The sequence below is a fragment of the Balaenoptera borealis genome (assembly GCF_965194805.1).
Source record: "Balaenoptera borealis genome assembly, chromosome: 8".
NCBI classification, from domain to species: Eukaryota; Metazoa; Chordata; class Mammalia; order Artiodactyla; family Balaenopteridae; genus Balaenoptera; species Balaenoptera borealis.
In genome coordinates, this window is record NC_138865.1 from 99,324,768 (window position 1) to 99,351,294 (window position 26,527).

Below are 26,527 nucleotides of genomic sequence, written 5' to 3' on the forward strand. Positions count from 1 at the left end.
CAAATAAGAGGTGGGGGACATGGTGGCATCTGTCCTCAGGAAGGCCCTACAGGGTGTCACAAGCAGTTGGGACAGAGACCATAAAGCCAAAAATATTTAGTCTGTAGCTCTTTACAGAGCAAGTTAGCCAACTCCCACACCAGAGGATAGAAGTTTTAGAATATAGGATAGAACATAGACTCTTTATAAAAGAGAGAGGGAGAGGAAGGGAGATGGGGGAGAGAGAGACAGAGAGAGAATCTAGCTCAGAGTTTTCACAAAGCCCTTTATTCCCTAACGAATGCAGTGCCTATGGAACTTTCACCTATGGTACTTTCAGCCCTCTGCTTGAAGGCAGGAATCTTCCACAGGTCAAATGCAGGGCCCAGAGCCCTAGGACTCCAGGCTGGCATTGGTTAGTAACTCTTTAGGGAAGTAGACATCTCAAAATGAGCCTACACATAAGGCATCCAGCTGGGGATTTGCAGATAGATACCTTCCCCTTTAAAATAGATCAAGAAATGACTATTTGGCATCACTTAATATAATCTTGTTTGTTTCTTGAATAGCATTTTCCTTTTCCAAGTTGGTTGGCTTTCACATGTCAAAAAAGCAAACGAGAAGTAGGACTATGTAATGATAGGGGTGCCATTTGCCAAGTTTGTGTTGTCCCATTCTTGCAGTATTTTTTATACTTTTTGTTAAATTACCATTATTAGCATGGGTTCTTCATTCTTTACCCTGATCAGGAACTCACCTGAAATAAATGCTGGTAAGACCCTGGGAAGTGTGGGAACAGAGGAGAAGGATAGGACAGGCCCCCTTGTTCATTATGTGTAGGGAACCCCCAGGGAGGCTGAGTCAGTTCAGAGAGACCCATGGGCCTCCCACACCCTCACTAGAACTGATTCCCTCTCCCTGTCTCAAACTGTCATCAGTCACCAAAGGAGACTGAACAGGGACCCTTTGGAGGCTTCGGAGGTACGTGCGGGATCTATCGCCTGTAATTCAAAGCTGATTAAAGACCTACTCAGGCCATATTTACTGCTCTTTCTCGGCACTCACAGGTGTTATAGGTGGAGGCTGCATAGAAAAACCTGTTCTCAGGGATAATCTTTTTCTTAACTGTTGTCTTTCTGAATTTTGAAATTTAGTATAGCATTTTAAAGCACAAAACTTGTTAGCCAGATTCAGTTTGACCTGCATTTAAGATGTTTTCTGTGGTTCTATATCCAGCCTCCCACTTCGTCCCTTCTGACCTGCTTCATCACTCATGTCCTAGGGTAGAAAATATTCATCTAAACTAATCCGGAGAGAAGGGGCCTCAGGGGAGGGGAGGAGAAAGGAGATATCAGCTGATGAGGATGATAAATCCTACAGTGATAAAGCAGCTTGACTCTCGAAAGCCATGTGCTCAGTACAAGATCTCCAAGCCATTATGTCAGAAGCCTCATCGACCTGTGGCTGAAACCCAGACTCTGAAGACCAAAGGAAGCAAGGACTTAACTACAAAAATAGAAAAGCGACCAACCCAGTGCCGTCTTCTAACAAAATTTAACCAAATAGCTTATTTCAGACTGATGAAGAAAGAGCTCAAATCTCCTTAAGCCGTAGGAACTGTTTATCAGCCTGGACCATGAGATTGCCACACGCCCAGCAATGATTTTCCACCTTGGCTGACCTGAAAAATACCTGGTAGCGTTTATAGCCTCCAAAGCCCAGACCAATAAGCTCAAAGTCTCTGGAGGTGGGGCCTGGGCTTGGTACTTGTTAATGTTCCTCAGGTGATCTTAATGGTCATCTAGGGTTTTGCACTGTGGGGAGAATTAAGGTCAAGGTGTGGTGGCACCCAGCTGGCTCAGGCCTGTTAAGAACTGGATGAGACTGGAAGCCAGATGTTAATAATGAGGTCAGGACACCACTGACATGGTATTTTTTTTTTTAACATCTTTATTGGAGTATAATAGCTTTACAACGGTGTATTAGTTTCTGCTTTATAACAGAGTGAATCAGTTATACATATACATATGTCCCCATATCTCTTCCCTCTTGCATCTCCCTCCCTCCCACCCTCCCTATCCCACCACTCTAGGTGGTCACAAAGCACCAAGCTAATCTCCCTGTGGTATGCGGCTGCCTCCCACTAGCTAGCTATTTTACGTTTGGTAGTGTATATATGTCCATGCCACTCTCTCACTTTGTCCCAGCTTACTCTTCCCCCTCCCTGTATCCTCAAGTCCATTGTCTAGTAGGTCTGCATCTTTATTCCCGTCTTGCCCCTAGGTTCTTCTGACCATTTTTTTTTCTTTTTTTTTATATTCCATATATATGTGTTAGCATACGGTATTTGTTTTTCTCTTTCTGACTTACTTCACTCTGTATGACAGTCTCTAGGTTCATCCACCTCACTACAAATAACTCAGTTTCGTTCCTTTTTATGACTGAGTAATATTCCGTTGTATATATGTGCCACATCTTCTTTATCCATTCACCTGTTGATGGACACTTAGGTTGCTTCCATGTCCTGGCTATTGTAAAAAGAGCTGCAATGAACATTGTGGTACATGACTCTTTTTGAATTATGGTTTTCTCAGGCTATATGCCCAGTAGTGAGATTGCTGGGTCGTATAGTAGTTCTATTTTTAGTTTTTTAAGGAACCTCCACACTGTTCTCCATAGTGGCTGTATCAATTTACATTTCCACCAGCAGTGCAAGAGAGTTCCCGTCTCTCCAGCATTAATTGTTTGTAGATTTTTTGATGATGGCCATTCTGACTGGTGTGAGATGATATCTCATTGTAGTTTTGATTTGCATTTCTCTAATGATTACTGATGTTGAGCATTCTTTCATGTGTTTGTTGGCAATCTGTATATCTTCTTTGGAGAAATGTCTATTTAGGTCTTCTCCCCATTTTTGGATTGGGTTGTTTGTTTTTTTGATATTGAGCTGCATGAGCTGCTTGTATGTTTTGGAGATTAATCCTTTGTCAGTTGCTTCATTTGCAAATATTTTCTCCCATTCTGAGGGTTGTCTTTTCATCTTTTTTATGGTTTCCTTTGCTGTGCAAAAGCTTTTAAGTTTCATTAGGTCCCATTTGTTTATTTTTGTTTTTATTTCCATTACTATAGGAGGTGGATCAAAAAGGATCTTGCTGTGATGTATGTCATAGAGTGTTCTGCCTATGTTTTCCTCTAAGAGTTTGATAGTGTCTGGCCTTACATTTAGGTCTTTAGTCCATTTTGAGTTTATTTTTGTGTATGGTGTTAGGGAGTGTTCTAATTTCATTCTTTTACATGTAGCTGTCCAGTTTTCCCAGCACCACTTATTGAAGGAGGCTGTCTTTTCTCCATTGTATATTCTTGCCTCCTTTGTCAAAGATAAGGTGACCATATGTGCATGGGTTTATCTCTGGGCTTCCTATCCTGTTTCATTGATCTATATTTCTGTTTTTGTGCCAGTATCATACTGTCTTGATTACTGTAGCTTTGTAGTATAGTTTGAAGTCCGGGAACCTGATTCCTCCAGCTCCGTTTTTCTTTCTCAAGATTGCTTTGGCTATTCGGGGTCTTTCGTGTTTCCATACAAATTGTGAAATTTTTTGTTCTACTTCTGTGAAAAATGCCACTGGTAGTTTGATAAGGATTGCATTGAATCTGTATATTGCTTTGGGTAGTAGAGTCATTTTCACAATGTTGATTCTTCCAATCCAAGAACATGGTATATCTCTCCATCTATTTGTATCATATTTAATTTCTTTCATCAGTGTCTTATAGTTTTCTACATACAGGTCTTTTGTGTCCTTAGGTAGGTTTATTCCTAGATATTTTATTCTTTTTGTTGCCATGGTAAATGGGAGTGTTTTCTTAATTTCACTTTCAGATTTTTCATCATTAATGTATAGGAATGCAAGAGATTTCTGTGCATTAATTTTGTATCCTGATACTTTGCCAAATTCACTGATTAGCTCTAGTAGTTTTCTGGTAGCATCCTTAGGATTCTCTATGTATAATATCATGTCATCTGCAAACAGTGACAGCTTTACTTCTTCTTTTCCAATTTGGATTCCTTTTATTTCTTTTTCTTCTCTGATTGCTGTGGCTAAAACTTCCAAAACTATGTTGAATAATAGTGGTGAGAGTGGGGAACCTTTTCTTGTTCCTGATCTTAGTGGAAATGGTTTCAGTTTTTCACCACTGAGGACGATGTTGGCTGTGGGTTTGTCATATATGGCCTTTATTATGTTGAGGAAAGTTCCCTCTATGCCTACTTTCTGGAGGGTTTTTATCATAAATGGGTGTTGAATTTTGTCAAAAACTTTCTCTGCATCTTTTGAGATGATCATATGGTTTTTCTCCTTCAATCTGTTAATATGCTGTATCACGTTGATTGATTTGTGTATATTGAAGAATCCTTGCATTCTTGGGATAAACCCCACTTGTTCATAGTGTATGATACTTTTAATGTGCTGTTGGATTCTGTTTGCTAGTATTTTGTTGAGTATTTTTGCATCTATGTTCATCGGTGATATTGGCCTGTAGTTTTATTTCTTTGTGACATCTTTGTCTGGTTTCGGTGTCGGTCGGAGTGATGGTGGCCTCGTAGAATGAGTTTGGGAGTGTTCCTCCCTCTGCTATATTTTGGGAGAGTTTGAGAAGGATAGGTGTTAGTTCTTCTCTATATGTTTGATAGAATTCGCCTGTGAAGCGAATTCCTGGGCTTTTGTTTGTTGGAAGATTTTTAATCACAGTTTCAATTTCAGTGCTTATGATTGGTCTGTTCATATTTTGTATTTCTTCCTGGTTCAGTCTCAGAAGGTTGTGCATTTCTAAGAATTTGTCCATTTCTTCCAGGTTGTCCATTTTATTGGCATAGAGTTGCTTGTAGTAATCTCTCATGATCCTTTGTATTTCTGCAGTGTCAGTTGTTACTTCTCCTTTTTCATTTCTAATTCTATTCATTTGAGTCTTCTCCCTTTTTTTCTTGATGAGTCTGGCTAATGGTTTATCAATTTTGCTTATCTTCTCAAAGAACCAGATTTTAGATTTATTGATCTTTGCTATTGTTTCCTTCATTTCTTTTCATTTATTTCTGATCTGATCTTTATGATTTCTTTCCTTCTGCTAACTTTGGGGTGTTTTTGTTCTTCTTTCTCTAATTGCTTTAGGTGTAAGGTTAGGTTGTTTATTTGAGATGTTTCTTGTTTCTTAAGGTAGGATTGTATTGCTATATACTTCCCTCTTAGAACTGCTTTTGCTGCATCCCATAGGTTTTGAGTCATTGTGTTTTCACTGTCATTTGTTTCTAGGTGCTTTTTGATTTCCTCTTTGATTTCTTTAGTGATCTCTTGGTTATTAAGTAGTGTGTTGTTTAGCCTCCATGTGTTTGTATTTCTTACAGATTTTTTCCTGTAATTGATATCTAGTCTCATAGCGTTGTGGTAGGAAAAGATACTTGATACGATTTCAATTTCCTTAAATTTACCAAGGCTTGATTTGTGACCCAAGGTATGATCTATCCTGGAGAATGTTCCATGAGCACTTGAGAAGAATGTGGATTCTGTTGTTTTTGGATAGAATGTCCTATAAATATCAATGAAGTCCATCTTGTTTAATGTATCATTTAAAGCTTGTGTTTCCTTATTTATTTTCATTTTGGATGATCTGTCCATTGGTGAAAGTGGGGTGTTAAAGTCCCCTACTATGATTGTGTTACTGTCGATTTCCCCTTTTATGGCTGTTAGTATTTGCCTTATGTATTGAGGTGCTGCTATGTTGGGTGCATAAATATTTACAATTGTTATATCTTCTTCTTGGATTGATCCCTTGATCATTATGTAGTATCCTTCTTTGTCTCTTGTAATAGTCTTTGTTTTAAAGTCTATTTTGTCTGATATGAGAATTGCTACTCCAGCTTTCTTTTGATTTCCATTTGCATGGAATATCTTTTTCCATCCCCTCACTTTCAGTCTGTATGTGTCCCTAGGTCTGAAGTGGGTCTCTTGTAGACAGCATATATACAGGTCTTGTTTTTGTATTCATTCAGCCAGTCTATGTCTTTTGGTGGGAGCATTTAATCCATTTACATTTAAGGTAATTATCGATATGTATGTTCCTATTCCCATTTTCTTAAATGTTTTGGGTTTGTTATTGTAGGTGTTTTCCTTCTCTTGTGTTTCTTGCCTAGAGAAGTTCCTTTGGCATTTGTTGTAAAGCTGGTTTGGTGGTGCTGAACTCTCTCAGCTTTTGCTTGTCTTTAAAGCTTTTAATTTCTCTGTCAAATCTGAATGAGATCCTTGCTGGCTAGAGTAATCTTGGTTGTAGGTTTTTCTCCTTCATGACTTTAAATATGTCCTGCCACTCCCTTCTGGCTTGCAGAGTTTCTGCTGAAAGATCAGCTGTTAACCTTATGGGGACTCCCTTATGTGTTATTTGTTGTTTTTCCCTTGCTGCTTTTAATATTTGTTCTTTGTATTTAATTTTTGATAGTTTGATTAATATGTGTCCTGGTGCATTTCTCCTTGGATTTATCCTGTATGGGACTCTCTGTGCTTCCTAGACTTGATTAACTATTTCCTTTCCCATATTAGGGAAGTTTTCAACTATTATCTCTTCAAATATTTTCTCAGTCCCTTTCTTTTTCTCTTCTTCTTCTGGGACCCCTATAATTCGAATGTTGGTGGGTTTAGTGTTGTCCCAGAGGTCTCTGAGACTGTCCTCAATTCTTTTCATTCTTTTTTCTTTATTCTGCTCTGCAGTAGTTATTCCCACTATTTTACCTTCCAGGTCACTTATCCGTTCTTCTGCCTCAGTTATTCTGCTATTGATCCCTTCTAGAGAATTTTTAATTTCATTTATTGTGTTGTTCATCACTGTTTGTTTGCTCTGTAGTTCTTCTAGGTCCTTGTTAAACGTTTCCTGTATTTTCTCCATTCTCTTTCCAAGATTTTGGATCATCTTTACTATCATTATTCTGAATTCTTTTTCAGGTAGACTGCCTATTTCCTCTTCATTTGTTAGGTCTGGTGGGTTTTTGCCTTGCTCCTTCATCTGCTGTTTGTTTCTCTGTCTTCTCATTTTGCTTAACTTACTGTGTTTGGGGTCTCCTTTTCACAGGCTGCACGTTCGTAGTTTCCGTTGTTTTTGGTGTCTGTCCCCAGTGGCTAAGGTTGGTTCAGTGGGTTGTGTAGGTTTCCTGGTGGAGGGGACTAGTGCCTGTGTTCTGGTGGATGAGGCTGGATATTGTCTTTCTTGTGGGCAGGTCCACATCTGGTGGTGTGTTTTGGGGTGTCTGTGACCTTATTATTATTTTAGGCATCCTCTCTGCTAATGGTGGTGTTGTGTTCCTGTCTTGCTAGTTGTTTGGCATAGGGTGTCCAGCACTGTAGCTTGCTGGTCATTGAGCAGAGCTGGGTCTTGGCGTTGAGATGGAGATCTCTGGGAGATTTTCGCCGTTTGATATTATGTGGAGCTGGGAGGTCTCTTGTGGACCAGTGTCCTTAACTTGGCTCTCCCACCTCAGTGGCACAGCCCTGACGCCTGGCTGGAGCACCAAGAGCCTATCCTCCACACGGCTCAGAACAAAAGGTAGAAAAAAAAAGAAAAAAGATAAAATAAAGTAAAGTAAAATAAAGTTATTAATATAAAAAATAAAAACTATTAAGAAAAAAAATTTTTTAAGTAATAATAAAAAAAAAAAGACAGACAGAACCCTAGGAGAAATGGTAAAAGCAAAGCTATACAGACAAAATCACACACAGAAGCATACACATACACACTGAGAAAAAGAGAAAAAGGGAAAAAATATATATATACCATTGCTCCCAAAGTCCACCTCCTCAATTTGGGATGATCTGTTGTCTATTCAGGTATTCCACAGATGCAGGGTACATCACGTTGATTGTGGAGATTTAATCCGCTGCTCCTGAGGCTGCTGGGAGAGATTTCCCTTTGTCTTCTTTGTTCGCACAGCTCCCTGGGTTCAGCTTTGGATTTGGACCCGCCTCTGCGTGTAGGTCGCCTGAGGGCGTCTGTTCTTCGCTCAGACAGGACGGGGTTAAAGGAGCAGCTGATTCGGGGGTTCTGGCTCACTCAGGCCGGGGGGAGCGAGGGGTACGGATGCGGGGTGAGCCTGTGGCGGCAGAGGCCAGCGTGTCATTGCACTAGCCTGAGGCGCCGTGCGTTCTCCTGGGGAAGTTGTCCCTGGATCACGGGACCCTGGCAGTGGCGGGCTGCACGGGCTCCCGGGAGGGGCGGTGTGGAGAGTGACCTGTGCTCGCACACAGGCTTCTTGGTGGCTGCAGCAGCCTTAGCGTCTCATGCCCGTCTCTGGGGTCCGTGCTGATAGCTGCGGCTCGCGCCTGTCTCTGGAGCTCCTTTAAGCGGCGCTCTTAATCCCCTCTCCTCGTGCACCAGGAAACAAAGAGGCAAGAAAAAGTCTCCTGTCTCTTTGGCAGCTCCAGACTTTTTCCTGGACTCCCTCCTGGCTAGCTGTGGCGCACTAGCCCCCTTCAGGCTGTGTTCACGCCGCCAACCCCAGTCCTCTCCCTGGGATCTGATCTCTGAAGCCCGAGCCTCAGCTCCCAGCCCCCACCCGCCCCGGCGGGTGAGCAGACAAGCCTCTCGGGCTGGTGAGTGCTGCTCAGCACCGCTCCTCCGTGCGGGAATCTCTCCGCTTTGCCCTCCGCAACCCTGTGGCTGCGCTCTCCTCCGTGGCTCCAAAGCTTCCCCCCTCCACCACCCGCAGTCTCCACCCGCGAAGGGGCTTCCTAGTGTGTGGAAACCTTTCCTCCTTCACGGCTCCCTCCCACGGGTGCAGGTCCCGTCCCTATTCTTTTGTCTCTGTTTTTTCTTTTTTCTTTTGCCCTACCCAGGAACGTAGGGAGTTTCTTGCCTTTTGGGAGGTCTGAGGTCTTCTGCCAGTGTTCAGTAGGTGTTCTGTAGGAGTTGTTCCACGTGTAGATGTATTTCTGATGTATTTGTGGGGAGGAAGGTGATCTCCGCGTCTTACTCTTCCGCCATCTTGAAGCTCCTCCTGACATGGTATTAATAGCCAGAGATCTTGAATGTTGCCCCCGACTACAGCTATAACTCCGGAGCATACTGACAAAGGAAAGCAAAGTTCCACTTGATTCTGAGCCAGACTTAGTGAGATCCCAACCTGCCTGCCTGCCCTCAATGCCTCTCTCATGGCAGATCTCTGGTTAAGGCCAGTGTGGCTGGAGTGCAAAGTGAGGAGGTGGAGAAAAGGACAAGATGAGGGGCAAGAGAAAGGCAGGCAATGGACCATGGATGGGCTTGCTTTGATTTTATTCCAAGTGAAAAAGGAAGTCATTGGATGGTTTATAAGATGCCATCTTATTTAACCAATTATTTGCTGTTTGGTTTTTTTTTTGATGTTGCATATAGCTCTGTATTGAATATTCTTTACAAAAATCTTTGAACATATTGAAGGTAATTTTCTCTGGATAAACTCTTTCTGATAAAGTCGATCAAAACTTTTGAAATAGCCTTCTGGAAAGACAATTTATAATTCCAATAGAGTCATACTTTTATAATTATTAGTTATAGTTCTGACAGAGATTGAAGAGAGGGTCTTTTTTATCCACACTCTCCCCAACACAGAACACATGATATTTTAAAATACACTTGTTGGGGGTAGAATACCTTTCACAGGTGGAAGTGACACCTCAGTGCTTAATTTGCATTTCTTTGGTTATTAATAATGTTGAAAATTTTCCCTATATTTTGTTCTTTTTTTCTATATTGAAGTGTTTATATTTTTCTTTATAAATCATATTAATTTATAAGAACCATTTATTTATGACAGGTCTTAGCCTTTTGACATATATGTTGCAAATTTTTTTTTCCCAGATTGCCACTTTCCTTTGAGTTGTTATGTATGGTTGGTACCATAAAAACCAAAGTTTTAAGTGTTATGTAATGAAATTTATCAGTTTTGTTCTCTGTGGTTTCTTTCTATACTTTATGTTTTTGAAGTCCTTTCGCATCCTAAAGTCAGAGAGTCACTCTATTTTCTCATGTTTTCAGTTTTTACATTGCTTGAGTCCATCCAGAAGTTATCTTGGTGGATGGAAAATTTTGTACTTTTAAACCATGGAGAATGGCAACAACAGCAGAAGGAATAGACCCTCTTTCATTATGGACAAATGGGCACAACTTAGCTATGCGATAACTCTAACATGAACAGTGCAAGGAAAAGAGGTACAAATTTGATTCCTTCTAGAAAACTGATGGAGTCATAATAGACTTCTGTTCATAAGGTAAAAAATCATCATTTTTTAAACCTGAAAACACAGAGTAATAGTCTGTGGTGAGGACAGATCACCGAGTATGTTTTAAGAACAGCTTACAGTTATTAACAAGGTGGTAAATATTTTCTTTCACTTAAAATTCTTCGGGGTCACTAAGGATATGGCTAATAACGGGGGAAAAAACCATCAAAACTCTTATGAGTTGCTTGAATCTTATTTTCAAATCAGATTTATATCATTTAAAACACAGAGAAAATGTTTGGGGGAGGGCAGTTTGGCCCTATTAAAGTTTTAAGTGCTCAAATCCTTTGACCCAGCAGTTCTACTTCTGGAAGTGTATCCTATGGATATTGTCATGAAAGTACATGTACGTAGAGGAAGATTCATTGCAGCCCTGTTTATAATAACAAGTAAAAACACTGGGAACCGCCTGAATAATCTATCAGCAGCAGACCTGTAAAATAAGTTAATGGCCATCTGTGAACTACCATGCGGCAGTTACAGAGAGTGAGGGGGGACTCCATGTGAAAAATGGCATAGAAAAATCTCAAAGATACATCACTAGGTAAGAAGAAAGTAAGCTGAAAAGCAGAAACTCTATAGTGTGATTGCTTTTATGTAAAGAATAAAAGATCCATATGGATAATAGGTTGGTATATTCATATTTTTTCCCAAGTAGGATACATATAAGACCCAAAGGAAAGAAATTGATGGGGGTGGGGTGAAGGGTGATTCAGCTGTTCATTTTACTTCTTTGTGTATTGTCTGAATTTTCCTACCATACACATCTATTTGATTTATATTATATTTTTAAATGCTGTGTTTATCTGGGTGATACAAATATAGATATTCTCTCCTGGTGTTGGCATCTAAAGAAACAAACAAAGACGTGATTGGCCAAAGTCATAAAAGGTGTGTCTGTCTCTGGAATTGTGCTAATCTTTTGGGGTTCGGGGTCCTTTGTTGTTATCAGAATGCTGCACATCCTGTTCTCTTTCTATTTTTGTGCACCCTATTTTGTTTTGCATTTCCAACCATCACGGCCATGTTCAGGTTCGCCCCAGCCCCTCTACTGTCCTGTGGGCTGCTGCTCTGAGACCTGCAAGGAGCCAGTGGGAAAGCTGCTTATTGCAAGGTCCGGGCAGTATCTGTTCCTGCTTCCTGCCGAGGGACCTTTCCTCTAGGCCTTGCAGCATGTTTCCTAGGATTGGACCATCAACTTAATGGGCACCTCTGCTCCTTACTCTTCCTGTCATCTAATTTTAGGGAGATATATTCTGATATCGAGAAGACTGGATTTAGAGAGTTTTCTCCACTTATGAGCCCAACATGGTAAATTGAGAGCTTTCCCAGCTGCTGCCTCATTGGAAGTAGTCCCTCTGCAATGAAAAGTCCAAATGGGAGAGAAATATTTAGCATTTTCTCTCCTTATCATATCATTTAGTCACCTGGAAATGTCTTCCCTGGAAATTAAAGTAAACCAATATATTGGTTCACCAGGCATTGATGAAGGTTCCAACCCAGCCTCGACCTATTTGTTTTGGATTGGGAAATGCTCCTGGATTTTGTAAGAGGCCTCTTGTTTTAAGAGTGGAGGGATTTGACATCAGAGTGTTTTGCATTTTCAACAGCTCATTTGTTCTGGGAAGTTTTGGCACTCGAGTGTGAAGGTGGCAAGATAATATGTTTCATGTGTCCTGTGTGGAGTTCACTCAAAGCTAAAGAAATCTTAACAGCCAGAACACATCTCTGTCCATGATAAAGTGCTCTGGAGTCAGACTCTCAGTTTCAACCCCTACTTGGCTACCTCTTGGCTCATGACCTTGAACAAGTTTACTCACCCTAGACTAGCCTTGACTTTTCTTATCCATAAAATCAGGGATATTAAAGGTACCTACCTCAAAGTGTTCTGAGGATTAACTGAAGGGGAATCCTTAGAACAATGCCTGGCCCATAGCAAGTAGTCAATAAACTTAGTTGCTATTATTGTTATCATCATTTTTTAAATTTATTTTTTATAGATGTGTAGTTGATTTACAATATTGTGTTAGTTTCAGGTGTATGGCAAAGTGATCCAGATATATATATATTCTTTTTCAGATTCTTTTCCATTATAGGTTATTACAAAATATTGAGTATAGTTCCCTGTGCTATACAGTAGGTCCTTGTTTTTATCTATTTTATATATAGTAGTGTGTATATGTAACTCCCAAATTCCTAATTTATTCCTCCCCCCACCTTCCCCCTTTGGTAACCATAAGTTTGTTTTCTATGTGCATCTGGTTCTGTTTTGTATAGATTAATTTGTATTATTTTTTAGATTCCACATATAATTGAGTCATATAGTATTTGTTTTTCTCTGGCTGACTTACTTCACTTAGTATGATATTCTCTAGATCCATCCATGTTGCTGCAAAGGGCAATATTTCATTCTTTTTTTTTTAATATCTTTATTGGAGTATAATTGCTTTACAAAATTGTGTTAGTTTCTGCTGTACAACAAAGTAAATCAGCTATATGTATACATATATCCCCATATCCCCTCCCTCTTGAGCCTCCCTCCCACCCTCCCTACCCCACCCCTCTAGGTCATCAAAAAGCATTGAGATGATCTCCCTGGGCTATGCAGCAACTCCCCACTAGCTAGCTATTTTACATTTGGTAGTGTATATATGTCCATGCTACTCTCTCACTTCGTCCCAGCTTCCCCTTCCCCACTGTGTCCTCAAGTTCGTTCTCTATGTCTGCGTCTTTATTCCTGCCCTGCCACTAGTTTCATCAGTACTGTTTTTTTTAGATTCCATATGTATGTGTTAGCATACAGTATTTGTTTTTCTCTTTCTGACTTACTTCACTCTGTATGACAGTCTCTAGGTCCATCCACCTCACTGCGTATAACTCAGTTTCGTTCCTTTTTATGGCTGAGTAATATTCCATTATATATATACGTGCCACATCTTCTTTATCCGTTCATCTGTCGATGGACACTTAGGTTGCTTCCATGTCCTGGCTATTGTAAATAGTGCTGCAATGACCATTGTGGTACATGACTCTTTTTGAATTATGGTTTTCTCAGGGTATATGCCCAGTAGTGGGATTGCTGGGTCATATGGTAGTTCTATTTTTAGTTTTTTAAGGAACCTCCATACTGTTCTCCATAGTGGCTGTATCAATTTACAGTCCCACCAACAGTGCAAGAGGGTTTCCTTTTCTCCACACCCTCTCTAGCATTTATTGTTTGTAGATTTTTGATGATGGCCATTCTGACCAGTGTGAGGTGATACCTCGTTGTGGTTTTGACTTGCATTTCTCTAAAGATTAGTGATGTTGAGCATCTTTTCATGTGTCTGTTGGCCATCTGTATGTCTTATTTGGAGAAATGTTTATTTAGGTCTTCTGCCCATTTTATGATTGGATTGTTTGTTTTTTTGATATTGAGTTCTATGAGCTTTTCATATAGTTTGGATATTAACCCCTTGTCAGCCACATCATCTGCAAATATTTTCTCGCATTTTGTAGGTTGTCTAGCACATGAAGTTGCTCTCCTTAGCACTGCAGAATCCTAGAGATAGGCGGAACCGTAGAGCGAAGCTGGTCCAACTTGCTCATATTACATGCCGAATCTAAGGCCCAGAAACAATAAGGGACTAGTCTGAGTCACTGAGGGGTTAGTGGCGAAGCGTCCATATGAAGGCAGGTGTCCTGAGTCCCAGTTCAGTGCTCATGTGGCTTCATGGTGGGAATATCACAATTCGTTGAGGGTGGTGATAGGGAGACTACCTTCTGCAGGTGAATCTGATTATGTAATTTCTGGCATTTGGGACTTCCTCAGAGCTCTCAACCATTCTCCTTTTACAGAGAGTGCTCATTTTTTTCCACCATAGTGGGCTTATCAATATGGTACCAAGAAGCAGATCTTACTTTCTGATGAGAGCTGTATCAGACTACTTTCCTTCTTGGTCTCCAGAGAAGACTGCTAAAGGGAAGCACTCCTAGCAAACAGTTTGATATTATGACCATGAAAGCAAAAATATAGCTATATGTTTAAACAATTATTTAAAGAGTAACAGTATGGGCAGACCATAAAAATAGCCTTAAGATATAATTCATATGGATTATAAAGTATCTACTAAAGACTTTAAGCTGAAACTCTCCTGTATTATGCATTTGACTTGGCAGTAACAGACTAGCAATATTAACTGTTAGGTGTAATTAGTAACAATTTTACATCCAAACTCTATATGGTGTTTCTTAAGATTTTAGGTGTTAAATTATCCTTTCAAAAACCAGTCGTGAAGTTTGAACTAATCAATGTCTTCTTTTCCTATTTAAAATTCTTTCTGTTGACTTTATAATTTCTGTTAAAAACAATACAAAGCAAGCACTTCCCTCTTTTACCAAAAGATGGCAAGCTCAAGGCCAAGTAGTCAGGTGAATAAAAGGGAATTTACCTACGTGGAAATGCTGATCTAAACTAAGCAATGAGGAATGAATATAGCTGTAGAATTCTCTACTCCACGTGGTGATGTTGAGGGTTGGATGGGTGCATGGCGAGGCAGGATAGTGTGATTACAGGAAATCTAATTTACTTGTCCTTTTGACCAAGCCTTTTAAACTGGCTCTAGATTCTGTTACTTAATTTTGTAAGATCAGAAAACTACATACGAACTTAGTTTTTAGTACACTCAACTACAAACCCAAGTGCCAGTTTATTTACTTTATAGTGGATGGACATTGCAGGGAGCTTGACAAGTGTTATCTCTCCATTTAGGTAACTACTTTCAAAGCCTGAATATAATCAAAATCATAATGGGTGACCTTGAAGTCAGAGCCAGGAGAGAGGGTCTTAATATCTAATGGCATTGAGATCAGATAACTGATCTCTAATGGGGATGTGTCTTGCTGAGCAAATTCAGCATTCAAGTTAGCTGGACAGGCAATTGGACTAAGCTGAGTGGGCACCTCTTTGATTGTTTTATACCTGGTCACTCAGGTTCTCAGTTTTCAGACTGACCGTCTTCCTTTTGTTTCCTCAGACATATAAATGGCATTGGTTCTACAGCAGCATTAAACAGGGAATTATAATCCAACCATGACTGACATGACATTCTGATTCCTTAATAGAAAAAGCTCATTGGGTCCCCATTTGCAAGTTGACTTTCCACAGTTTAGTTCTCGAAACGTCACCTTCCTTCTTAGTGTAACCTGTGTAAAGCCTGGCACTCTGGTGATCCAGTTTTAGCATGAAGTCATGTTCAAAGAAACAGTGTAGTAGACAAAAGTCCCGTATCCTTACTGGCATCTTTTGGAGAATGTCAAAGGGGATTCATTTCATAAGTGACAATAAAATATCTGAAGATTCTTTCTCCCTGGTCTTTTGGTCTTAATATCTCAGCCCCTTTATTTTTAAATTCTTGAATTTCAAAACTGTCCCCACCCCTTGCAGTTCTTTGTTTGTCATCCCATCTCTCCTTTTCTCCATCTTCAGTTTCCCCCTGTATCTAGCATATCCCCCATTCCCTTTCCAAATGCAAACTACTTAAAACAGTCTTGTTTGTGCACTTCTCCAGCACTCTACTTCTTTCTCTGGTGCTGCATTGCCAAAGCCTAGGGACCAGCTGGCCCAAAGTCACATACAGGCCTGTGTGATGGGGAGGGACACACAATTGCCTTAAGCTCACAATGGGAGAAGTCAACACAAAATTTCCTTTATCTAGCAATAGGAGGAGGAGATGTTGTAACATTTCAATTTTAACATATTTTCTTTTTTAAAAAATTTTTGTTGAAGTATAGTTGATTTACAATGTTGTGTTAATGTCTGCTATACAGCCAAGTGACCCAGTTTTATATATATATATATATGTATGTATGTATATATATATATGTATATATATATACACATTCTTTTTCATATTCTTTTCCATTATGACTTATCACAGGATATTGAGTATAGCTCCCTGTGCTATACAGTAGGACCCTGTTGTTTATGCATCCTATATATACTAGTTTGCATCTGCTAATCCCAAATTCCCAATACTTCCCTCCCCCACCCCCCCACCCCCCGCCCTTGGCAACCACAAGTCTGTTCTCTATGACCATGAGTCTGTTTCTGTTTTGTAGATAAGTTCATTTGTGTCATATTTTAGATTTCCCATGTAAGTGCTATCATATGATATTTGTCTTTCTCTTTCTGACTTACTTCGCTTAGTATGATAATCTCTAGGTCCATCCATAACATATTTTCTTTTTCCCCCTCTCATCTAAATTCTGGGATGTCTCAGTGACAATAGTGCCTTGAGGAGGTCTTCTGGTTCCTTCCCACTGCTGCACCCTGGGGCTCTAGGTATCAGCCCAAGTCAGAGTGGACCTCAGCAGAGGAAAGGAAGCACCGTCTCTTTGCTTCTCACAGCCTTCCTTGCTCAGCTTCTTCCTTCTCTCACTGTTTCTCACAGACTCAGTAGGGACCCCTCCCCCAGCCACTCCCTTGCATTCCCCAAAGCCTGGGTTGCAGCGCAGGCAGCAGGAGAGAAGAGGGAGTCTGCCTGCAGCTGCACCAGGGTGGACATGGGCTTCCTAGCTACTTCTAATACCTGTCTTCCCGGCATACTTACTAACCGCCTTCGAACAGTGTCCTCCGCTCTATATGGTGGCGCCTTACTACACTAAGAGTTGACAGTTTCATAATGTTGCAATACTTCCAGAAAATACTTGCCAGGAAAATACATAATCCACAGAAAGAGGATGAAAGTGGCTTGCTAGGCCTCCCAGATCGTGGAAGTATCTGGAAATCTTCCTAATGGATTGAGATCACTTCTTTCCAGATGTCTCTTGAGGCACATTCCCCCTGAATAGTTTGCTACTGTCAGCTCGTTATGCTTTCCCTGGAATTTCTACTTCCCCCAGCCTTTCTCCCCAGAGTGAGCTTTCCATGATTCTTTCCCAGAATGAGATTTTTCAACTCTTGTCTTCTGTGCAAAGCCATAAAGGTTTATTCCGTATGGGCTGCATCTTCAACAGAAAGATACTTCTGGTTTTGTGGACTGGCGGCTAATGTGTTTTCAGTGAGGTATTTTACTGCCATTGAAATCATGAGTGCAAATTCATGATGCATTTGAGTGAGGGATCTGGACAAACAGGAACATGGTGGGAGGAGAACAAGTATCTCATTCAAAGATTCTTACTGAGTGTCTGTTACATGTCTCTACCATGCAACAGTCTAGACTTTGGAGATGCGTGAGCCAAGATCCTTGTCCTCAAGATGCCCATAGTTTGGTAGAGGGAGAAGATGTGTAAACTGTTAAGTGCATAAAGTCCTAAAGTGCTCAAGGTACTAATGTAGAAAGATCCACAGCCCATCAAGGGAAGAAAGAAGGAAGGGGTGATGAATTCTCTTTGGAGGGAGCAGAGAAGTCTTCTGTACTTGTCAGAACTCTTTGAGCTGCAAGTGACAGAAACACCACTCAAACTAGCTTAAGCAGAAGGGAGATTATGAGTGTATATAATTTAGGAAGCCCACGGATGGTTCTGGCTTCATGCATAACTAGATCTGGGACTCAAACAATCTCACTTGGATCCTCCTTTCTCTGTCTTCCAGCTCTGCTTCTCTCTGCGGGTTAACCTTTCTCCAGCATGGATGTGTTTCTTCCATGTGGCTTGGGAAAATTGCCACTCAGATAGACATTATCCCAGCTTAACCTTAGTGAAAAGGGAGCTTTTCTCTCCCAGTATTCATGTGTCTATTCCTAGAAATGTCTCTTCTTGGTTCTGCTTTGGTCCTTTAGCTGCTCCTTGGACCAGTCCCTACTGCAACGAGATAAGGTAGTTTGATTGTCCTAACCTGTATCACACACAAGTCCTGGTGGCAGGAATGAGTCGGGCTACATGTGACTAATCATAACTGGCATTTCCACCACCATTTATAGTGAGGGTATGTGGGTTCTCTGATGGAAGAAAGACTGGGCAGGTGGTTGCTCTAGCTTTATGGATATTTAAGCTGTGTTGTCAAAGAGAAAAAGGTTTTCATTAGATGAAGGAGTGAGGGAAATCCATTATCGTTAGAGGAAGCAGTAAGAGCAAAACCAGGAAGGCATGAACCCACCTGGCAGATCAGGACACTTCAGATCATGCGTTGAGGCTGGAGCATATGATTAGGGGGGGGTCATGGCTTGAGATTAAACTGTGAGATACAGAGGGCCCTCTTGGCCATGGGAACTTACTATTTGCACTGTAGGCAATGAGAGACATTTCTGGGATTTTAGGCCAGGGATGGAAGTAGTCAGATTTCCATTTTAGAATATCACTAAAGCAGAGGGTGACTTGCTCAGAGCCAAGCCTCAGAGGCAGGAAGACTAGTGAGGAAACCACTGCAGTAATCCAGATGGAAAGAGGGTATAAACAGTTCAGCACTACAGCATGCGAAAGATACTGATGTAGAGTAGTCTACGTGGGGGGGTGGGAAGATAAAGGAGGGAATATTAAGGTTGTAATAAAGGTTCTAGTGGGGAGGTAGAAGACGTGGAAAATGACGAACAGTATTATCAGAACTTGGTCTTTTAAGACAGTGGAGTGTCTAGAATAAATCAGGTTTCCAACTTGGGTCATGTCATTTTCTGAGATGAGGAACACAGAAGGAACAGATTTGAGAGTAGGGGAGGAGGGATGGCCAAGAGGATGACTCAAGGGTTAGGTTTGAGGCACTGGATATGAACATTTGGCAGTTGGATAGGGGAACCTGGAGCTCAAAGGAGAGATCTAGGCTGAAAATATAGATCTGCTAGTTATCTATACTGATATTGTGTAGGTTGTATAGTTGATCAGAGTAAAGAAAATCATGTAGGCTAAATGTCTACATTTAGACATTTGAGAAGGAGTTAGAAGAGAACCCAAGAGCTAGTGATTTTGCCTTGATTAAGGGAAGGAGAAGTCTGGGAAGCAGCAAGCTCGCCAGGTGAGGAGCATGGCCTGGACCAAGCAAGCAAGCATCAGGAAGCCAACGGTGGCCCCCTTGAACTTGCTGTACTATGACTCATATCTAACTCTGTACACAGGCTGATTGCACATCTTACCTCTTGTCCAGTCAGGAGTGATTTCAAGACCTAACTCCATCACTGTGGAAGGGGACATAAAGAATCCCACAATAGCCATAGATGCAAAAGTGTCCTTGTGACAGGGCTAAGCCCAGAGTCTTCATCAGATAGAACACAGATGAGAACATGCTGATACTGATGCCTGGCTGCATATGTTAACAACTCTTTGATTTCTAGCTTCAACCCAATATGGAGTTTCCTCAGGGGAGATATGAATACAGAATAAATGGGAAAGCACCACTTTCCCACTGTTGCCCGTTCCTGCACCAGCACTCTCTGTGTGGCTCAAAGCCAAGATACCATATTGCCCCACCCTCTAGATCCTATTAGTCCTGAGCCTCATCAATTCTATTTGTATTGTCCTTTTCTTCCCAATCTGATTGGAACAGCTCTGAGCTAGGATGGGCTTGTTAGTTCATCCATGCCCACCATACCCCAGGGTGAATGTTGCATCCTCCTAAGACATTTTTAAAATGTATTTTTTACTGAGGTATAGTTGATTTACAGTGTAATGTTAATTTCTGGTGTACAGCAAAGTGATTCAGCTATATATATATATGTGTGTGTATATATATATATATATATATATATATATATATATATATATATATATATATATATTCTTTTTCATATTCTTTTCCATTATGGTTTATCACAGGATATTGAGTATATTTCCCTGTGCTATACAGTAGGACCTTGTTGTCTATCCATTCTATGTGTAACAGTTTGCATCTACTAACCCCAAACTCCCCCACCCCACATCGTGGCAATCCATCCCTCCCCCATTACCCCTCCCCCCAGCAACTACAAGTCTTTGCTCTATGTCTTTGTGTCTGTTTCTGCTTGGTGAATAAGTGCATTTGTGTCATACTTCAGATTCCACATATAAGTGATATCATATCATATTTGTCTTTCTCTTTCTGGCTTCACTTAGTATGATAATCTCTAGGTCCATCCATGTTTCTGCAAATGGCATTATTTCATTCTTTTTTATGGCTGAGTAGTATTCTATTGTACATATATATATATATATATATATATATTCCATTGTATATGTACAGACACAGCACATCTTCTTTATCCGTTCATCTGTCAGTAGACGTTTAGATTGTTTCCATGTCTCGGCTATTGTAAGTAGTGGTGCTGTGAACACTGGGGTGCATGTATCTTTTCAAATGATAGTTTTGTCTGGATACATGCCCAGGAGTGGGATTGCTGGATCATATGGTGACTCTATTTTTAGTTTTTTGAGGAACCTCCAAACTGTTCTCCATAGTGGCTGCACCAATTTACATTCCCACCAACAGTGTAGGACTTCTAAGGCATTTAATGATCTTTTCATCCAGAGGTCAGCAGACTATGAAGATGGGCTAAATCTGGCCCCCACCTGTGTTTGTCAATGAAGGCTCATTAGAGCACAGACACACTCATTTATTTATAGATTGTCTACAGCTGTTTTTGTACTGCAATGGCAGCATTGAGTAGTTGCAACAGAGACTTTCCCACAAAACCTAGAATGTTTACTATCTGGCCATTTATAGGAAATGTATCCCAATTCCTATCAATCCATCCTATATACCAGTGCCAGATAATGTTCCTAAGATGCCATTTCACCATATTACTCTTTTGCTTAGCACCCTACAATGAGGTTACATTGTCCATGTAATAAAATCCAAGCTTCTTGGCCTGGCACCCAAGGCCCTCAGAGGTCTAGTCCTAGCCAGTCTTTTGAATCATCGATCTCTATCCCTAAAGGCAAGCCCTGCACCTGAGTTTTATTTCTCTCCTCATTGTCCCTGGAATATGCAGTGTATTTCTACCCTTACTCACACATTCCTTGGAATGTGCTGCCCATTAATCTGTATCTACCTAATTCCTACCTTAGTTAGTTCCTTAAAGAACTAACTTAAAACCTGCATCTTTCACGATCATATCTGTTCACAGTGACCACCAATGAGTCTACTCATATAAAGATTCCCCGCTTGTACCATCTGGTGACATTTCTTCTGTTCAAGGCATGGTTCACCAGTATGATGGAGGGCAATGTGCAGAGTGAGAACTTTATGTGAACAAAGGCTCAGAAGTGGGAAAGCCTAGGAAGGGTTTGCAAATGACCAGATCTGTAATTAGAACATTGTCTTTGTCCATTCAGTCTTCTCTAATGAAATACCACAGACTGGGTGGCTTATAAACAACTGAAATTTTTTTCTCACAGTTCTAAGAAGTCTAAGATCAAGGCACCCACCGATTTGGTGTCTAGTGGGGGCCTGCACCTGGTTCACAGGCAGCTGTCTTTGCTGGTGTGTCCTCACATCGTGGAAGGGGTGAAAGAGCTCTCTGGGGTCTCTTTATGAGAGCACTGATCTCATTCATGAGCTCCACCCTCATGACCTAATCACCTCCCAAAAGTCCCACCTCCTAATACCATTATCACCTTGGGGATTAAGTTTCAAAATACGAATTTTGGGGAGAACACAAACATTCAGTCTGTAGCACACACAGCACTCAATTAACATGGATGGAACTATTGAGTCATCAGCATCCTGTACCTGTGACATACTATGTTTTTTTTTTTTTATTCTTTTTTTAAAAATTAATTAATTGCTGTGTTGGGTCTTCGTTGCTGCGCGCGAACTTTCTCTAGTTGTGGCGAGCGGGGGCTACTCTTCGTTGCGGTATGTGGGTTTCTCATTGCGGTGGCTTCTCTTGTTGCAGAGCATGGGCTCTAGGCATGCAGGCTTCAGTAGTTGTGGCACGCAGGCCCAGTAGTTGTGGCTCGTGGGCTCTAGTGCGCAGGCTCAGTAGTTGTGGCGCACGGGCTTAGTTGCTTCTCAGCATGTGGGATCTTCCTGGACCAGGGCTCGAACCCGTGTCCCCTGCATTGGCAGGCAGATTCTTAACCACTGTGCCACCAGGGAAGTCCCCGACATACTATGTTTTGATTCTGGATTTAAATATAGGACAACTCCGTACCTTGATAGACCGTGGGAATGAAAGATAAAGTCCAGTAAACCTACTGTTGAGAAATTCTAGAATAAAGAGATAGTGGCTGGTTCTGGAGGTCCTTGCTTTGTCATTGGCACCTTTTAAAATTTTTATTTATTTATTTTTTTATTGAAGTATAGTTGATTTGCAGTGTTGTTATAATCTCTGCTGTACAGCAAAGTGACTCAATTATATGCATATAGACATTCTTTTTTTAATATTCTTTTCCATCCTGGTTTATCACAGGGTATTGAATATAGTTCTCTGTGCTATACAGTAGGACCTTGTTGTTTATCCATTCTATATATAATAGTTTGCATCTGCTAATCCCAAACTCCCAATACTTCCCTCCCCCACCTCCCTCCCCCTTGGCAACCACAAGTCTGTTCTCTATGTCTGTGAGTCTGTTTCTGTTTTGCAGATAAGTTCATTTGTACCGTATTTTAGATTCTACATATAAGTGATATCATATGGTGTTTGTCTTTCTCTTTCTGACTTACTTCACTTAGTATGATAATCTCTAGGTCTACCCATGTTGCTGCAAATGGCATCATTTCATTCTTTTTTATGGCTGAATAGTATTCCATTGTATATATGTACCATATCTTCTTTATCCTTTCATCTGTTGATGGACATTAGGTTGTTTCCATGTTTTGGCTATTGTGAATAGTGCAGCTATGAACTTCGGGGTGTGTGTATCTTTTTGAATTATAGTTTTGTCCGGGTACATGCCCAGGAGTGGGATTCATATGATAATTCTATTTTTGGTTTTCTGAGGAACCTCCAGACTGTTTTCCGTAGTGGCTGCACTTACTTATATTCCTTTGAGATGCTGGATGGGTGGGCTCTCCTCACTGGTCCTCACTTTTCCCATCTGCTGCCATATATTGTGTGTTCTTGGGCATCCTCTGGGATTAGCAGCATCCGTGATGCACCATAGATTGGAGTTCTTTGGTAAATAGTTAAGTTCCTAAAATGTCCTCAGGCCTCACTTTGCCAGGGAGGTTATGTCCCTGACTTGGATATTATGTCCCAGTGGCTTGAGATTATAAGCTACTATTTCTTAAAAGTCTGTGCATTACACAGAATAACTTGGTTATAACATAACTTATTACTATGTTGATTTGAATAGCAGTGGTACAAGCACATCCCCAGAAACATAGCAACTACATAAAATAAAAGCTTCCCTTAACACAGAGCAGAGCAACCAGGCTTTTACATTATTGTCTTCTCCAGGATTTGGCTGTTGTAGTGTAAAATGCCATTATGTCTTGTCCAACAAGTTTCCCCTGCATATGTGAGTAAAGGGAAATAATCCATTGCAGTAAATGTCTCAATAAACCACCCCCTTATGCACTTTGGAAACAAAACATTGAACAAGTAAGCTATCATAAGGGCAATCCTTTCTATTCTTCAATTAATCACTTTTATGTGATATTTATTATCTATATTGGAGATGTATAGAGAAGAAAAATACTAAGCATACACTCCAATGGAACAGTTATGCTCTGAATAAAAGGGAAATACATCCCTTTAAAACCAGTTTCTAGGCATTGCCTAGAAGTAAACATGTGACAGTAAGTGTAATGGCAAATAATGTTTATTCAGCATTTACTGTGTGCCAGGTCATGGTTCTAGGTCCTTTACATATATCATCTCATTTAATCCGTGCCCCAGCTATATGGTTTAGGTACAATTCTTATCTCCTCTTTATGCGAGAGAAGACTTAGATCCAGGGAGGTAAAAGAATTCGTCAGAGGTCATACAAGTAGCAAATAGAAAAGCTGGGAGGTGGACCCAGGCAGACCAAGTCTAGACTTCACATTTACCATAACCTCAGCAAGCCCTCCCAACCTGAAGTGCTCCCTCCAAGATGAACTTTAACGAAGATCACCCATCTAATTTGCATTGTTTGGTAGGTTCAACTGGATGATTTGCCCTATAAAATTTGAAATTGCATTGCATTATTTATATGTAGGATTTTGATAACAGGAATCTAACCCCAGAATTTCCCCGTTTATTCTGTCATCTTTGCAGTTGATAACAACCTCTGTCTTCACAATTGAGATATTTTTATTCTTTGTCTCTAAATTAACACTGCACAGAACATGACTCTGTGTGTGTGTGCGTGTGTGTGTGTGTGTGTGTGTGTGTGTGTAGAAGCTGCCTTTTCTTCTGGATTAAATTGTTGCAGCTTGGCTGAGTGAAGAGAATTTCTCCCACTCACCGAGCCCACAGCAGACATGTTAAGAGAAGGCTGCTGCTTACAACACACCCAGACACGGAGGGGCAGGTGACAACGGTGTGTGTGCCCAGCATCTCTGGAAGGGTCTCTACAGATGTGTACAGCTGCTGCTGCTTCCTACCTTCAAATTCCTGGAGCCAACACCCACCCACTCTTACAGCCTCTCTCTCTCTCTTTTTATTTTCAAGGAAAAAAGAAAGAGGCAGACGGAAATAGAAGGCAAGCGCCAAGAGCTGGACGAGCAGATACTTCTGCTGCAGCATTCCAAGGTAAGCGGCTGATCCCACAAACCTGTTCCATTATTAGACATGCAGATCACACGCCAGAGAGCTGGGCAGAGCCTGCCCTGGTGTGAAGGTGCTGCCGCGGGCTGCACCAGCCCTTTTTCATTGTCAGGAAACCATCTCTGGGCTTGTGAATTTCTCAAATTCAGGGCATTGTTACAGCATTCCAATTTCTGCAAGCATGATGAGCTGATAGGTGCCTGTGGATGGGTTGGGGGTGTGTGTGCCTGTGAACCGTGGTGGTTATATATAGAAATTGGAGGAGAATTTCCACATGGTGGGTGAGGCAGCGTTCCAGGGCTGTGTCTCCAGTACATAGATGCTGTGTGTGTGTGTGTATACAGAGGTTCCCAAAGATACATTTAACGTGCTCTTTATTAAAATTAAAAATATTAATCTTTTCTTTCTTGATCTGGAGAAGAGGGAGATAAGAGCAGTATGGTCTGATAAATGAGCAGTGCTGTGCACTTCAGGTTATTCATGTGTTTTCTTTCTACTTTAACAATTTTGAAAGTGTCCTGTTAGAACACTGTCAAAGACAGTATTGAAATGGTTTGACTTGATTGGTTTCCATTGCACCATGAGAGAGAGAGAGATGCTTATTTATTTATTTTTCTTTAAAACATAATGCACTTAAGCATCATAATTGATGACAACCCAGGAGAAAGCTCTGTCACTGTCACAAGGACTCCAGTGGTTGCAGAATGTTGCTTTCTGCAGGCTCAGAGAATAGTGTGTCCAGTGGCCAGCTGGGAGTTGCTGCTTGCTTTTCACTGCTCCTGGGCTTTTTTAGAAAAACCCTCTCGTGCTCACACCTGACATTACATGTACAGAAATTGCATCGCTCAGAGGGCTAGTTGGGAAGGTGGGGCTGACTCTCCAGGTGATGCTGGGTGTGGATTATTTTTTAACAAGATGAACCTTTACGGTTGCATTTCCCATTCTTTTCTAGAAGACGGAGTTGTGCTGAATGAATCCTCAGAATAAAATTATCAGCAAGCGAGTTCCTGATTTTAAATAGCAGCATGAGGGGATGTAGGGACATGTGTATGCATATGGCTGATTCACTTTGTTGTGCAACAGAAATTAACACAGTATTGTGAAGCAATTATACTCTAATAAAGATCTATTAAAATAAAAAAATAAATAGCAGCATGACCTAAATCTGCTTCACATATTTATCAGTTCACCGTTAACTTGAACTAGAGAAAGGTGTTTTAAAGGAAGAATGGCAGCACGATACTGAGAATATTGCCTGTTTCTTTCTGCTCATCATGTAAATCCATTTATGGACCTCTCTTTGTAGGAAGCTTGCATGTACCCTGTCTGCCACTACTCTTTCCTTACCGCATTCCTGCGGGAGGATTGAAGGCTAAAGTAAGCATCCTCTTCTTACAGAGAGGCGGGGCTTAAACACACTTAATAGAACCGAGTGAATTGTTCAAGGTCAATCTGGACAGAGCTGGATCTCTGGCTCAGAGTATAGTCAACTCACTCCTTATAAGAGACCAAAATGTGTTAAACCTCATCAAATTCTTGCTTAAAAGGTGAACTTTTGAACAAGAAGAGTGAAAGAATGAGAGGCTGTTTTTGACTAGACAGACTCCCTCCTCTTTCAGCTCAATGCGGTCCTTTGCTTCTGCATTCCTTGAATCAAAAGTCAGGCAATAAATGTAT

At 40.9% G+C, this 26,527-nt stretch overlaps 1 protein-coding gene across 6 annotated transcripts in view; it reads left to right on the plus strand.

Annotated features, from left to right (window-relative positions):
* The window catches only part of PALM2AKAP2 (PALM2 and AKAP2 fusion), a 508,788-nt gene that overhangs the window by 217,882 nt on the left and 264,379 nt on the right, over positions 1-26,527 (plus strand). For all 6 annotated transcript variants that reach the window (XM_082403766.1, XM_082403764.1, XM_082403768.1 and 3 more), the window contains one exon: positions 24,755-24,835. In XM_082403766.1, the coding sequence (XP_082259892.1) occupies positions 24,755-24,835 (81 nt within the window). The remainder of the gene's footprint in view (positions 1-24,754; positions 24,836-26,527) is intronic.